This window comes from Poeciliopsis prolifica, unplaced genomic scaffold (assembly GCF_027474105.1).
Source record: "Poeciliopsis prolifica strain line A6 unplaced genomic scaffold, Auburn_PproV2 SCAFFOLD016, whole genome shotgun sequence".
In the NCBI taxonomy this organism is placed as follows: domain Eukaryota; kingdom Metazoa; phylum Chordata; class Actinopteri; order Cyprinodontiformes; family Poeciliidae; genus Poeciliopsis; species Poeciliopsis prolifica.
This window is the reverse complement of record NW_026562391.1, coordinates 1,430,631-1,444,029: the sequence shown is the minus strand read 5'-3', so window position 1 is coordinate 1,444,029 and position 13,399 is coordinate 1,430,631. Positions and strand designations below refer to the sequence as shown.

The 13,399-nt window shown below is 35.7% G+C and overlaps 2 protein-coding genes across 2 annotated transcripts; both read right to left on the bottom strand.

Moving 5' to 3' along the window:
* Window positions 1-344: 344 nt before the first annotated feature.
* Window positions 345-8,320, bottom strand: LOC129367249 (CD209 antigen-like). Its single transcript, XM_055041562.1, has 20 exons — window positions 8,196-8,320; window positions 7,626-7,709; window positions 7,118-7,180; window positions 6,827-6,895; window positions 6,310-6,366; window positions 5,803-5,865; window positions 5,570-5,638; window positions 5,307-5,363; window positions 4,695-4,757; window positions 4,482-4,550; window positions 4,239-4,295; window positions 3,766-3,828; window positions 3,548-3,616; window positions 3,367-3,423; window positions 3,102-3,170; window positions 2,458-2,514; window positions 2,311-2,379; window positions 1,577-1,710; window positions 1,154-1,254; window positions 345-823 (listed from the first exon to the last, which is right to left on the bottom strand). Exons 1-20 carry the CDS (start codon window positions 8,314-8,316, stop codon window positions 682-684), a joined length of 1,533 nt encoding a protein of 510 aa, XP_054897537.1. The 5' UTR covers window positions 8,317-8,320; the 3' UTR covers window positions 345-681.
* Window positions 8,321-10,639: 2,319 nt separating this feature from the next.
* Window positions 10,640-13,268, bottom strand: LOC129367369 (C-type lectin domain family 4 member M-like). The gene is made up of 7 exons (XM_055041749.1): window positions 13,195-13,268; window positions 12,206-12,274; window positions 12,041-12,097; window positions 11,864-11,932; window positions 11,386-11,519; window positions 11,145-11,245; window positions 10,640-11,003 (listed from the first exon to the last, which is right to left on the bottom strand). Exons 2-7 carry the CDS (start codon window positions 12,270-12,272, stop codon window positions 10,865-10,867), a joined length of 567 nt encoding a protein of 188 aa, XP_054897724.1. The 5' UTR covers window positions 12,273-12,274; window positions 13,195-13,268; the 3' UTR covers window positions 10,640-10,864.
* Between the last annotated feature and the right edge of the window lie 131 nt (window positions 13,269-13,399).

Genomic DNA, 13,399 nt, shown 5'->3' with positions numbered 1-13,399 from the left:
CAATCTATTGGCTGTTGTAATCATTAGATTAATTTCAGCTTTTTAAGTTTAGAACTTGGTAATCAGCACAATGTCTTTGTAAATGCAACTCAACTTTGAATTTTTAAAAATGCTAACACAACAATAAACAGTGACTAAACGTGTCATCAAAATGGACACTGTGCCATTAAAATAGGTTAGCCAAAAAATAACATCGATCCTATTATGGAACCATAATTAAGAAAAAAAAAATAATTCAAACAGTAAAATTAACAATACAAACCATGTTGTCAGTTTTGGGGTTTACAAAAATCATCGGTTAGAAAATATCATTAGAATGAATTGATTATCACAATGAGCTTTTATTCTTGGAAAACAATAATTTTTACACGTCTGTAGTTGCCTCTACTCCTAATGTTAATAATTAAAGATTACTCACTGCAGAGAGTGTGGAAACTAAATTTGAATGTTTTTATAAGAGAAATTGTGATCATTTAAAATCAGACTCAGCGGGTCAAACTTTGATCAAACACCAAAGATTTGAAATCGCTCACAAAAACTTGTATCAATACATCTCCAGTATCACCTTCAGATCATCACATCCAAACAAAGCAGACAAACATGATCAACATCAGAGAGTTTTAATAAGTGTGTTTTTTTTATGTTTTTCTTTTTTTTTAATGCTAATCTCGTGAATCATTGTCACGAGATTAGCTTTAATTCACAGATCCAGTTGAGGTTAAAGGAGCAATGTTCATCGTTCCAGCTTCTCTCCGAAAAGTGATGCTTTATGTTCCCACAGTTCTCCAGTGTTTTACCATTTGGCTCGCCATCTGCCCAGAAGCTAAAAAAAGAGAACTTCACTCAGTGCAACTTCTGAAACTGGATGGACTGGACAAATCACAAAAAAAACTTTGAGATCCGTAATAAGGTCAAGGAAGTCACCAAAATATAAACCAAAGTAAAAAAAAACAACAAAAACAAAACATTTGCAATTCAGAAATGATTCATTTTGTCCTTTGAAACATGAAAAAAAAGACAATGCAATGCATCAAAATGCATTGAATTTCTTTGTTTACTTGATTTCTTACAATAAAATCTAGAACAATATATAGATCTTAGCAGAACTGTGAAAAATTAATGTTTATGTAGCAATGAAAAAAAAAAAATTTACCTTGTGGTAACTAGACTCCCGTCGACCCATTTCCATGTTCCCTCTGTTTCTCCATCCGTCAGTCCAATCCACATGTACTTCTGAAACTTGTTTGCAAAAACCTTGGAAACAAATATTATTAACTTCAGTAAAACATCAAGCGGCTTTGCTTGGTATAAGGAAGAACAAAATTATTCACACTCCTGGCCGACCCTGGCGTTTCAATTCTTAGTGAGCAATCAGTGGTGATAAAAGCAAAGTTTTGTGGTAGGAAAGTTTGCTTTCCATCACTGTAATCTTTTGCTTTGTCTCCAGTTTCCAGTGGAGACTCCAGAACATTAACAATAATTCAAGTCAGCAGAAACATGTTAGTCAATCTGACATATTACCTTCAACCTAAACCTCTTTATGATGAAGGTCATAAAGAGAAGCAAACACACACACCTGTTTGCTTCTGCTGTTGACGATCATCAAGTCCGCGCCTTTTGACTGACAGTAATTTCTGCTCTCTTGCCAGTTCTTTTTGTCAGAAGAAACGTAGTACGCATTGCCTCCAAAAAGCTCCCATCCTGGTTGATCTGGAAGGATAAACAGACAATCTCAAATGACTGAAAATGAAGGGGTCAAAGGGCAAAAGAGAAAACCCAGATGTCTAAAAAAGCTAAAGAGAGGAAGAAATATGAAGCAGAGCAGACAGGAAACATCTAAAAACTATGTTCATATTAAAGCATGGACATCAGCGGCTCTTTTACATAGAATAGCAGATACCTTAGTTACTCCAATGGAAAAAAAACAAAAAACAAGAAAATATGATTTACAGCAATTAAATGATGCCTATGATAAAGTGTGAAATAATTATTAGCACATGAGTAATTGTATATTTTACTAGATATTAATGGTGACTGCATGAAGATAATCACGTGTTTTTGCCATGAATCTGGAGAATGTTACAGTGGCACTGTGCAGCTTTGCAAAACATTTGTGGCGGTTTGAACATTGGATTAGGGCGTTTCACACAATTTTGATAAACATTGATGAGAATCGTCAAATTAAAAGTCTCAATTCTTCGTGATCCAAAAGATGAAAAATGTCAAAGTATAATCTGTTTTCACACCTATATTTGTATTTATTGATTCCTGTGCAAATTGTACATGCTGTGATGAAATCTCTATACCCACTTAAAGTGTTGACCTTTGCCTTCAGCTCATCTCGTTCCTGACTGATTGTTCTGGACATGGCCTCGATGTCTGAAACACAATGTGTGTCATTCATTACATCACATCACAATAAACACCTAACATGAAGAGATTGATTCTGACACTCACACAACTTTGTTTTCCTCAAAGTGTCTCTTTCTTCAGTCAAGGCATTCTGTTTGGATTCTGTCATTTTCAAGAAAAGGTTCATGTGAGTTACTCCCATTGTTTTGATGGACATTTCAAATGTCTGACTTTATATGTCACAACAGTGACATATAAATGGTGTTTTTTTTTTACGTCTTTAAACTTTTCATTTCTCAGACTGAGCTGAACTTCAACACAATTGGAAAACAAGAGCTGGGTGAACAAGATTGACTTTATTGTGTTTTATTCACACAAGGTAAAAAAAAAAATAAAAATAAAAGATACAAGTGACTCACTTTTGGATAAATGCCCCCAGGACGGAACCTGAATCTCTTATTGTTGATTCAAGACATTTTTCCAGGCCATAAATATAAAAATCTGCCAATGGAATTAGTATTTTTCTTTATCATTATTATGGAGAAATTAACTTAAACCCAGCTCCTACATCTTTGTGAAAAGTTGCTTGTAAGTTAGTCTTACTTCAACTAAACTTAGATATTTGCATTAGAAACTAGACAATAATACTTTAAAAGATTTTATGTTTTTGCAGTGCACCAGCGATGAACGTAAATGAACGACTCACTTTACGGTACTTGCTTTCATAAGAACCTTATTTTTAAACCAACCCAAATCATTCAGCCTCCTGTTGATTTCCTCCTTGTCTTCTCTCAACGTGTTGCTATTGGCTTCAATATCTGAAACACAGTTATTATTTACAAAAGCAGGCAGGTGTCACTAGAACAACATAGTTTAAGTTATAAAGACATTTTGATAGGAGAAGAAATTCCCTCAGGAACAAAAAAAGGAGCATCCATATATTTTCTTGATAGAGAGGGAAATAATATAATCACGCAGACAAAAATATATGTCTATTTTAATGATTACACTCACCAGAGTTAATCTTCTTTAGACCATCTCTCTCCTTAGTCATGGCGGCAAGCTGTGAAGCTGCAATTTTAAGGGGAAAGAGAATCCCAAAAAAAAGAAAAGAAAAGAAATGACATTTCTGAAATGTCTTTAGATCAGTTTGTTTTGTGATTTTAATTGTTTTGAAAAATCCTCCAGTACTTACTGAACACATCCAGCTCCCTCATCAGGTCGTCTCTCTCTCCGGTCACGTTCCTGTGATCGGACTCAATACCTGGAAGACGATGCAGAAAACTGGAGTTTAGAAGAAATTATTCAGCGCACAAACCAATGCTTTATTGCAGTAAGTTGTTCTCTGACTGGTCATAAACACTTGTATTTTCCTCTCTGAATAGCAGTGTGTGTAATGAATATCATACTTACTTTGGATGGTTTGGATCAGTTTTTTACCCTCTTCAGTCAGATTTTTCAGGCTGGCCTCAATGTCTGCAAGACATTTCCACGATATTAAACACAATTCCCTACGCCGTGCTGCCTTTTAGCTAAATACTTCATTAACATAGTTTGATAAACATAAAATAATTTCTTGTGAATTTATTTTTTTCATCTTGAACTTTGAATTTGAAATAAAAAAAAAATAACTGCAGAAAAGCTAAAGGAAAACAAATTCCCACCTGAAATCATATAGAGTGTCATAAATATAGGATTAATGAATTAATGTTTTAGCTCAAACAGTGAAACATTGTTCTGTTGCATATAAAAGTCTCATCAAATGGACTGATAATTCATATTTCTTGCTCTTCCTATCAGATTGTTTACATGTTATTGTATCTTGACTAAATAAATACTTCGTGATGCGATAAATGACTCTTAATTACAGTCAACAACAAACTTACCAGAGTTTAACTTCTTCAACTCGTTTCTCTCACTGGTCAGGGAACTGAGATGTAAAGCTGTTATTTGATAGAAACAATTACGTCACATTATTGCCATTGTGTGACCCACAAAATGTGTGCAAATATGTCAGACCAGTTGAGTTTCTTAATTTATATGCTGAAATATGCAAGGCTGATGGCTTTAAAGGTCCATATTACCACCTGTTTGGTCGCTTCTCGTTTTATTTTCTTATATTTACCTACCAAGGTTGTTGAGATTTTTCCTCAGCTCGTCTCTCTCTTCAGTCAAATTTCTATTGACAGCATCAGTGACTGAAAATAAAACCATTTTAATTATATTTTAAAAATTTGGTATTGATAAACTGGACACAGGATTGCTAATGTGACTCTTGGTAAAACACTTTTATTTTCAGTTTTCAGAATTTGTAATAATAATAATAAAAAAGAACAATTTACCATTGATGGTTCTGATCAGCGTTTCTCCCACGTCGGTCAGGTTTTTCAGATTTGCCGCGATACCTGCATTAAAGTTTAACAAGTTTACCAACTTCAGCCAAATTTTATCATGTCACTCCATAAAACTCACAGAAACATTTAACAATAAACTACAGTTTGAGGTTAATTGTTTTGAACCAAAAAAGTTTTAGGAGAACTAACGCAGTGAGCATGGATGAAACTTTATCATTTTGGGAACTGCTATGTTTACCACTTTCTGCTAAACAGCAAAGTTTCTTCTACAAAGTTAAAACGCAGCATTTAACATGTTTGACTTTTGATCAGAAGTTGAACCTCGAGGCTGAAGTTGAGCACAGAAACTTGATAAACTTGTGGCTAATTTCCCTAGGAAACATCCTGGAGGAGATGAATTCGCTCTGCAGCGGCGTTGTTGTTAAGATGGCTGGAAGAGCAGCGGGAAAAACCTGGAAAATATTACTGGCTGTTTTCCAAATGAAACAAGGTCTAATGAATTTACCCAATCAAACTGCCTTGAAGGGACTAGAGACTATAATGCAGCTTGATCCCATGTGTAAGGAGTCTTAATCAATACACAGTCATCAGCACACTTACCAAGATTGATCTCCTTCAACTCGTCTCTCTCCTCAGTCAGGAAACTGAACTCTAAAGCTGTTGTCATGAGAGGAAATGTTAGTCTCACTACTGCCAGTCATCGCAGCACATCTACAATTCGTAGCAGAAATGTTTAAGAATCCTACACATTCAGATAAAAGATTATTTCTTGAGCTGTGCAGTGTTTCTTTTTGTTAAAACTGAAACCTGCGATGTGTGTGCTAACAGAGAGGGTTTGAGGTCTCTCTGTTTTAATGACTCACTGAGGTTTTGAAGCTCTTTCCTCAGCTCATCCCTCTGTTCAGACACATTTTTGTTTTCGGCTTCAGTACCTGGAAAATGAAAACTCCTCGTAATAATAATAGTGACAATTGATATTTTATTTTGCATTCACAAACCAGTTTCTTGGATTTCTGCCATAAATGTGATCAAAGTCATCTTAAATGTTTCCTCTTTGTGTAAGTTTAATATGTGTGAGCAGCACTGACCAGCTTACCTTCGATGGTTCTGAGCAGCATTGACCTCTCTGCAGTCAGATTTTTCAGACTGGACAAGAAACCTAAACGACAATTTCACCCTTTTTTTTTTTTGCTCTCTTAAAAGTGAATGCAATCTTCTTAAGATGCTTATTTTTTAAATTTGTAAAATAATGTCAGTCTGATTGCTACATGTAATTTGACATATAAACTGTACATTTCAAGTCACCATGGCATTCCCACCACCATGCTTGACTTATCTTTGACGTAAGGATAAGTGTGATTGCAGCCACACATGATTGCTCATGATCTGAGCTCTGACAGGCTGACCCCTGACCTCTTCAATCTCTGCAGCAATGCTGACAGAACTCCTGAAGCTATCTTGCAAAGACAACATTTGGATGTGACACTGAGCACGCGCACTGAGCTTCTTCGGACGACCAACTCGACGTTTATATATTAACAATTACATTAAATGCAATATAATTGTTCGCTATCACACAGACTTGCCCAATAGTCAAACTTACCAAGGTTGGTCTTCCTTAGTTCGTCTCTCTCCTTAGTCAGAGAATTATGTTGTGAAACTGTAAAAACAGTGACATGTTTGGTAAAATGTTTTTTTGTTTTTCTCTTACTGTTGTGAATAACGTCTAATATTTTATGTAGAACATTATGAATAACATGAAATCTTTACTTTTTCACTTTCCAGAAACTGTACAGCTTCTGATCTGGGACTTTCACAAGCTTCACTCTGAGACTTAGAAAACGTCAACATTTTATTTTTATATTTCATGTTTTCTACATCAAGATTTGTTATTTTTCTGCAGCCAGAATGAGTTAATTAAATGAGTTCATTTCTTCAGCATTTGTGTTCGCTCTAGATATGAGTTGACCCCTTTGCTTTAACTATGTAATTTAATTTGGCCCTGTTTTCTCTTTATGGGTATGTTTAAATCTACTGTAACAGTGTAATTTAATATCAGTGTTTAATGTTGTTGGGACTTTATGGTCTGTGGTTGGTGTATATTTCATAATCATGCTTACCAACGTCGCTTAGATTCCTCCTCAGCTGCTCTCTTTCTGCTGTCAGGTTTTTATTCCTGGCACTGAGGCCTAAGACAAAATCAGTCAATTACACAGATTACTCTATTTTTTGTTTCTCCGTACCAATCAGACATTTCTTCCTATTTTAAAAAATGTTTGCCGATATTTTCTATGAAACTGGCAAACTCAAACTAACTAAAAATAACCTTTGGACAAAGATCTCTACTTCATGTTGCCTGGATTCCTGCATTCAGACTTTCATTGCCAGCATCATTTGTTCATTATGCTCACCAGAGTTCAGTGTCTTCAGTTCATCTTTCTCCCTCTCAATCAGACTCTTATTGCTGGAAGCTGCTGCTGGGCAAAGAGGAGTCGTTTTATGTTTTTCACGCCACCAGATTGCATGCATTTGATGCAAACTCTTTAGGAGTTTCCAAAACTCCTAAAGTGAAATTGTTTTTTTTTACATGTTAAGACTATTGAGTAACTCTTGTGGGTTTTATAGTCTGTTTCGCAAATGTAAATGTTGCAGGAGTCACTTCCCTGTAACAGAACTGAATGAGTCAAACGTGAGACATGAGGGTTCATGGGATGAGCGTTTTATTTTTCCTCTCAGGCTGAAATGCATCCTAGGTTTTCTTCAGAACTGTATAAATGTGGTTTTAATGAATGAGATACAAAAAAACAAAAAAAAAAACACAAACACTTTTTCTGCATGTCATGTGAGGCAATTTACCAGCACGTGACATCCTAAAACAGAATTTCTAAATCAGAATGTGAATCGTCAAGGTTTACTTACAAAGAGCAAGAGAAACGGAAAGACTGAGCTGCAGCAGGCACAAAAGTCCAAAGGTGGCTGCGACCAACTTGTACCGCCGAAGTTCTGTGAAAACACGTGTGGATGATTTAAATCGCCAAGAGGACATCAGAGCTAACATTGCAAATTCATCCACTGTGAAGGATTTCACAAGAAAGTCTCAGCAAAAAAAAGAAAGAACAAAAAGCAAAGCAGGTTTTTATCCTAAGTTAATACTTAGGATAAAAACCCAAAAGTTTTCATAGATGAACTTGAGGCTCTTGATAATTACCAATCAAAAGATTTGATTTAAGATTTTTTACAATTAGTTTTTTTTTTGTGACGCAGATTTTGTGCCCAACAAATAAAAATCAACACTTTTTTTTTACTTTTATGATTTTAATATTTTTTCTATCTAAAACCGACATAGTATAAAAATATGCTTCTTTAGTTTCACGTTATTTGCCATTACTGTTCAATGTAGCAATAGAACAGAGTAAGCTGCCGTAAATAAATCATGTTTTAAACCGACCTGGCAAATTATTGTTGAAGAAACATCTTCTTTTCTCTTACCTGAAGTGGTTTTACCGTCATTATCTGAGCAGCTCTCCGGTCCATCGTCGCTGGCATAAAGAGCATCGCTGAATTTCTCGTACGCCACAGGACGCTCAAAGTGCTCTCTGCGGAAAACCATGTCTGTTTTTGTTTTTTTTAGATAGCAAGGTCTCGATATATAAGCTCTGCCGAAGACCACCTTTGGTCCTTAATGCGTCTACAAGCAGAGATGCTGAAGCAATCTTCCAAAGAATGAGGAAGATTTCTTCCTCATTCTTTGGAAGTGTAACTATCCCACCATCATAGCTATACAATAATTGAGAATTTTTGCTGGACTTGCAATATGTGTATGGTCTGTGTGTTAACTGAAAACCTCACAGACCAAGTACTCATAGTAGTAGTGAATCATTTTAAGCTAAGACAGACTGTATTGGTCTCTCAGACTGAAGATTTTATTTAATTTAAAGACCCACAACCCAACTTTACCCCAGTTTAATTGTATAATTGGCTCTAAACCCAATAACTGCTCATGGTTTCAATAGATGCAATCAAGTATTTCTGTTAACCGGCAATATAACGTCTGCGTTCTTGTTAAGGAATTTCATCCTCCCGCGTTTTGCAACGTTGTTTTAATTTGCCCACATTAATCTAAGCTTAGGTCAAAGCTTCTCGGTTGGATTTATATCCAGACTTTGATTAGACCACTATGGTACCTTGGATTTCTTTCCATCCAGAGGTTGATTTAGTTGCTTGTTTTGGCAAATGTGAGTTAATGTTTTCTGTTCAAGCTCTTTATCGTTGAAAAGAACTGACTTTGTTTCAAACCAATTCCTGAGTTTCACTAGATCAGCACATGGTATGTTTTTGAGATCTTTTATCCCATGTCATATTGTCAGACAGGCTGTGTTTAGATAAAACGCAAGAACCACAAGACGCGACTAATCAAAAACTCTGAGAAAGCTTTGCAAGACGCAGCAGAATTACTTGCTCTTCCTCTTTTAATTACTGCAAACTCGGTTGAATCATTCGAAATTGACATGCAATGGAGTTGCACTGTTACTGTTAATTATAAGGTTTCTTTTTAATAAAAAATAAATACAGGCAAAATTTTTACTCTAAATGGGGAAACAAGTTGATTATACATAAACCCAGCTGATCTTGCAGCAGAGTAACCTTATTTCCTTTACACACTCAGGACTGATAGTGACAATTTTTTCAGAATTGTTGACATATTTAAAATGTGGAATCAGCATTTATTAGATAAGCTTTAATTACTGCACAGTTGAACTGATGAGTTGCTCTATGTTTTGATTGTATTTTGACTTAAAGTGACAGTGTGCAATGTTTACAAAATATATATGTATATTTTTGAATATTTATTAAAAACTGTGACCTTGTCCTAACAGTGAAATATTTGATTGGTAATCTGTGACAAGACTAAATTCCTCCACTTGCTCCCTGAGTTTCTATTGCTGTCTGCAGAAATGCATTGCTTCCAGTCAAACTCAACCAATTTCATTTAAAAATGAAATAAAACAGCACTTTGGTGCAGTTTTACACCTGTTTTTAAAGTGCTACATAAATAAATTTGGCATTGACATGATTATCCTGCAGGACAGCTGTCCTTTAGTTTACTGCCTGACTTTTAGTCACCAACTTGTTATGGACTTCTGGAGGAGAGAGGCGTTTGAGGCTTAGGGTCATGCCAGTCAGAGCAGGTCAAGATGTTAAAGAAACGCCGTGATCAACTGTTCCTGGTGATTTGTTTGGAGAATCTGGTGTTTTCTTTGAGTCAGTATTGTCTTCATCTGCCATCTTAACCACTCAGCAGCATTCAGCTGTTGTGCATCACAAAGCTGGAACAAACGTCCAGAAAGCTGCAAAACAGCTGAAACACTGACTTCCTTTAAAATAAGGCTAAAAGTTGCATTTGATTAATAGTAAGTTAAACATTGATTTGCTTGAAAATTTTAAGGGTGACATATGACAAACTGTAATGTTTACTGCATGTTTTGTAATTCTTGCTGAAATGTGCTGTGCATACAAACCTGACAATCAAACCGATGTACATAGAATAGAATAAGATCATTGTGTCCGTTCATAAACACTCAAATCTCTGGAATTTAATGTTGTTGCACCTAACTGCATTAGTTCTGAAATCAAGATTGTAGCTCGAGTTGGTTCAGAGAAACTTTCTTTTCAGTGTGGTGAGGGTAAAACTTAGAAACACCTTTCATTACACGCTCTTTTCTTCTTTGACTGAACTTTCGAAATGTGACTGCAAGCATAAATTGGTGAGACTTTTTGAAATGATGGGATACAATTGTAACTTTTCTTGATCGAGTTGAGAGCAAAAAAAAAAGAGAATGAATGATTCTTCACACTTTTGACATTTTTTATTCCTTTGAGCAAACAGATTCATAATTACTGAACTGTCCTGTATTTTCCAGTACTTATTGGCAAATATTCAAAATTGTTAAAACCTTTCTGAACAAATCTGTTTTTAGCATAAAACTGGCCTGAGCAGGAAGAAATAAATATCAGCACTTTGATTTTGAGGACATTGATTAAAAACACATTATGTAACAAGAATTAATTTAACAGAATGAGGGAATCTAAAACATGCCACAGCCGTGTAACCGAAAGCAAAAATTTTGCAACAATAAATGCAACTGCAAGCACTACTATTAGGAGAGCGACATTTCACAAATCCATTTAAGTGAGGCAGAACATGCTCTATCATTCCAGCTTCTCTCTGCGGTGAAAGTCTTTATAGCACCACAGTTTTCATCTCTCTTACCGTTTGGCTCACCGTCTGGCCAGTAGCTAAAAAAATCAGAAAGAACCAAGATTAAAATCTTTGTGTGAATGATGTGACAAAATATTTTCATGTTGTGATTAAAAAAAGCAGAGAGGTAAAAATAAATAAATAAATAAAAGATTTGTTTAAAGTATAAACAAATTAACCTTGTGGTCAGTGGACTCCCATCCACCCATTTCCAACTTCCCTCCGTCTCTGAGTCAGTCAGGCCGATCCACATGTTCGTCTGGAAACTGTTCGCAAAGTCCTAAGAAACAAAGATCATGAGTCAACTACAGGTCGAATCTGATGTTAACGACATCTGCTTTCATCTGCCTTTGTACCTTTAACTATAATTAAGCTTGTCAAATATCTATCAAGCATGCAAAAGCACATTTGCCCACAAACCTGTTTTTCTTTGCTGTTGATAACCATCAGGTCTGCACCTAAAGACTGACAGTAGGTTCTACTTTCCTGCCAAGTCTTTTCTGTAAAAGAAATGTAGAACGCACCGCCTCTGAAAATCCTCCATCCTAGTTGAACTTTTTGGGGAAAAATGAGAAATTTAACTTGCTGTTAAAGATTACAACTTGTGGCAAAAAACAGAAAACAGAAAATAGAAAAAAAAAGTCAAACATTCAAGTGCTGACTGACTATATCCACTGTCAAGTAAATGTAACTATGGAAATATGAAAGTTCAGATTGGGATTAGCAAGTTTATGAGTTTACAAAATATCCAAAGCACTGAACTACCAGTTTCATTTAATTGTTTTTAAAATTTGTCTGACTTTTATTTCTTGGTTCAAGACTGAGGATCACACATTTTTTTCATGACAATTTTAGAATTAGTGAATATTTACACATGTTTTCTCCCATGCATTCCCACCTGTAATGTTGAGGCTCTTCTTCAGCTCATCTCTTTCTAGCGAGATTGCTGTTAATCTGGCCTCAGTTTCTGAAAAACGATGAGAATTGTTCATTAGAAAATATATAGTTATATATTTTTCTTTTCTCTATCTTAGTTTTGTCTGGACTTTGAAAAGGGTTTAATTGTGATACTTACCAGAGTTTATCCTCGTCAAATTGTCTCTCTCTTCAGTCCAGGAATTCTGCTTCGAAACTGATTCTCAATAAAGTATTGAGGTAAAATTGTATTGGTAGAAAACCTGTTACACATTATCTTTATACTTCTTGGTAGTTTTACTGATACTTTATTTTTTATACCAACCCAAGTCATTCAGTGTCTTCTTGAGTTCACTTCTCTCTTCTGATGAGTTTCTTCTTCTCACTTCCATATCTGAAAATTTTGATCATCTTCATTAAAAATATATCAGTTATCAGTTCTGAAGCAGAAACATGAGTTGAATGAAAACAGACCACAACAACTCTTAATTATATAACAAGACACAAAACAAAATTGATCCCAACTAGAAGTTATCAAGCACCAGCAGAAAAGCTCCATCGGCAGCCAAACTTATGTGCAGTAAAGTACAGAAGCGTTCACTCATCTGCCCTCAGATGCTTGTAGAAATGAGTGACATCACAGTCTCAATCCACAAGACTAAATAAGATCTTGCCCTTCCACCCTTTGGGCAAGTCAGCAAACAATCGTTTCCCAATAGCCGAGGGTCCAGACCCTCTGCACAAAGTAAAGTGTAGAACAAGAGGCTGGTTGTTACTAGCAAACCGAGAGTTGTCAGTTTGGATAGCCTGGCAGATAATCCTGATTTCTTACTGAGGAAAACACGTCTTAGCTGACGTGTTTTCAGTGGTGGCGTACTTTACACCCATACAGCTTTCGTTTTGCAGTTGTCTTGGTGATGTAAGGCTGGTGAGCTGTGCTCAAAACACTTTAAGGGTAAAAATTTGCGATTGGAGTTATTCCAAAGATGGCATCCTATCACAATACTAGACTGGAATTCTCTGAGGTAAAGAGCTACCAACTTTTTCACAAAGGTTCGTAGAAGCAGACTGCACACCGATGTGTTGGATTTTAAACACCCCCGGCCATAGAAGTGGTTGAAAAACCTGAATTCAACAACAACATGTGACACTATAATGTATTTTATGATGCAAACACTATCCAGAATTTGTTGTGCATCAAAATTTCTGAGTGACTATCTGCATTAAAAGGCGTTGTTTAGAGACGTGTGACGTCTGAGCCGAATTGTAACGTATCGGTAAAATGTTAGGCCATGTGTGGTCAAGGTTACTTACGGCAAGCAAGGTAAATGATAAGACCGAGCAGAAGAAGAGCCAGAAGTCCAAAGGCAGCTGTGCCAACTTTGTACAGTTGATCTCCTGTGTAAAAACATGTGGAGTGATATAAATCACCTCAGAGATATAAACCATATAAACCATATAAACCAAACCAAAAACCATATAAAATATAGAAAGACAACAAAGCTAAAAATGTCCTTCT

Coding starts and splice junctions, on each gene's coding strand:
- LOC129367369 (XM_055041749.1), bottom strand. CDS start 12,272: ATGGAAGTGAGAAGAAGAAACTCATCAGAAGAGAGAAGTGAACTCAAG. Junction 11,933..12,040: donor TTTGACGAGGATAAACTCTG/GTAAGTATCACA, acceptor ATCGTTTTTCAG/AAACTGAGGCCAGATTAACA. Junction 11,246..11,385: donor TCAACAGCAAAGAAAAACAG/GTTTGTGGGCAA, acceptor TTTGTTTCTTAG/GACTTTGCGAACAGTTTCCA.
- LOC129367249 (XM_055041562.1), bottom strand. CDS start 8,316: ATGGTTTTCCGCAGAGAGCACTTTGAGCGTCCTGTGGCGTACGAGAAA. Junction 6,896..7,117: donor ACTGAAGACACTGAACTCTG/GTGAGCATAATG, acceptor ATTTTGTCTTAG/GCCTCAGTGCCAGGAATAAA. Junction 4,758..5,306: donor GTTGAAGGAGATCAATCTTG/GTAAGTGTGCTG, acceptor ACTTTAATGCAG/GTATCGCGGCAAATCTGAAA.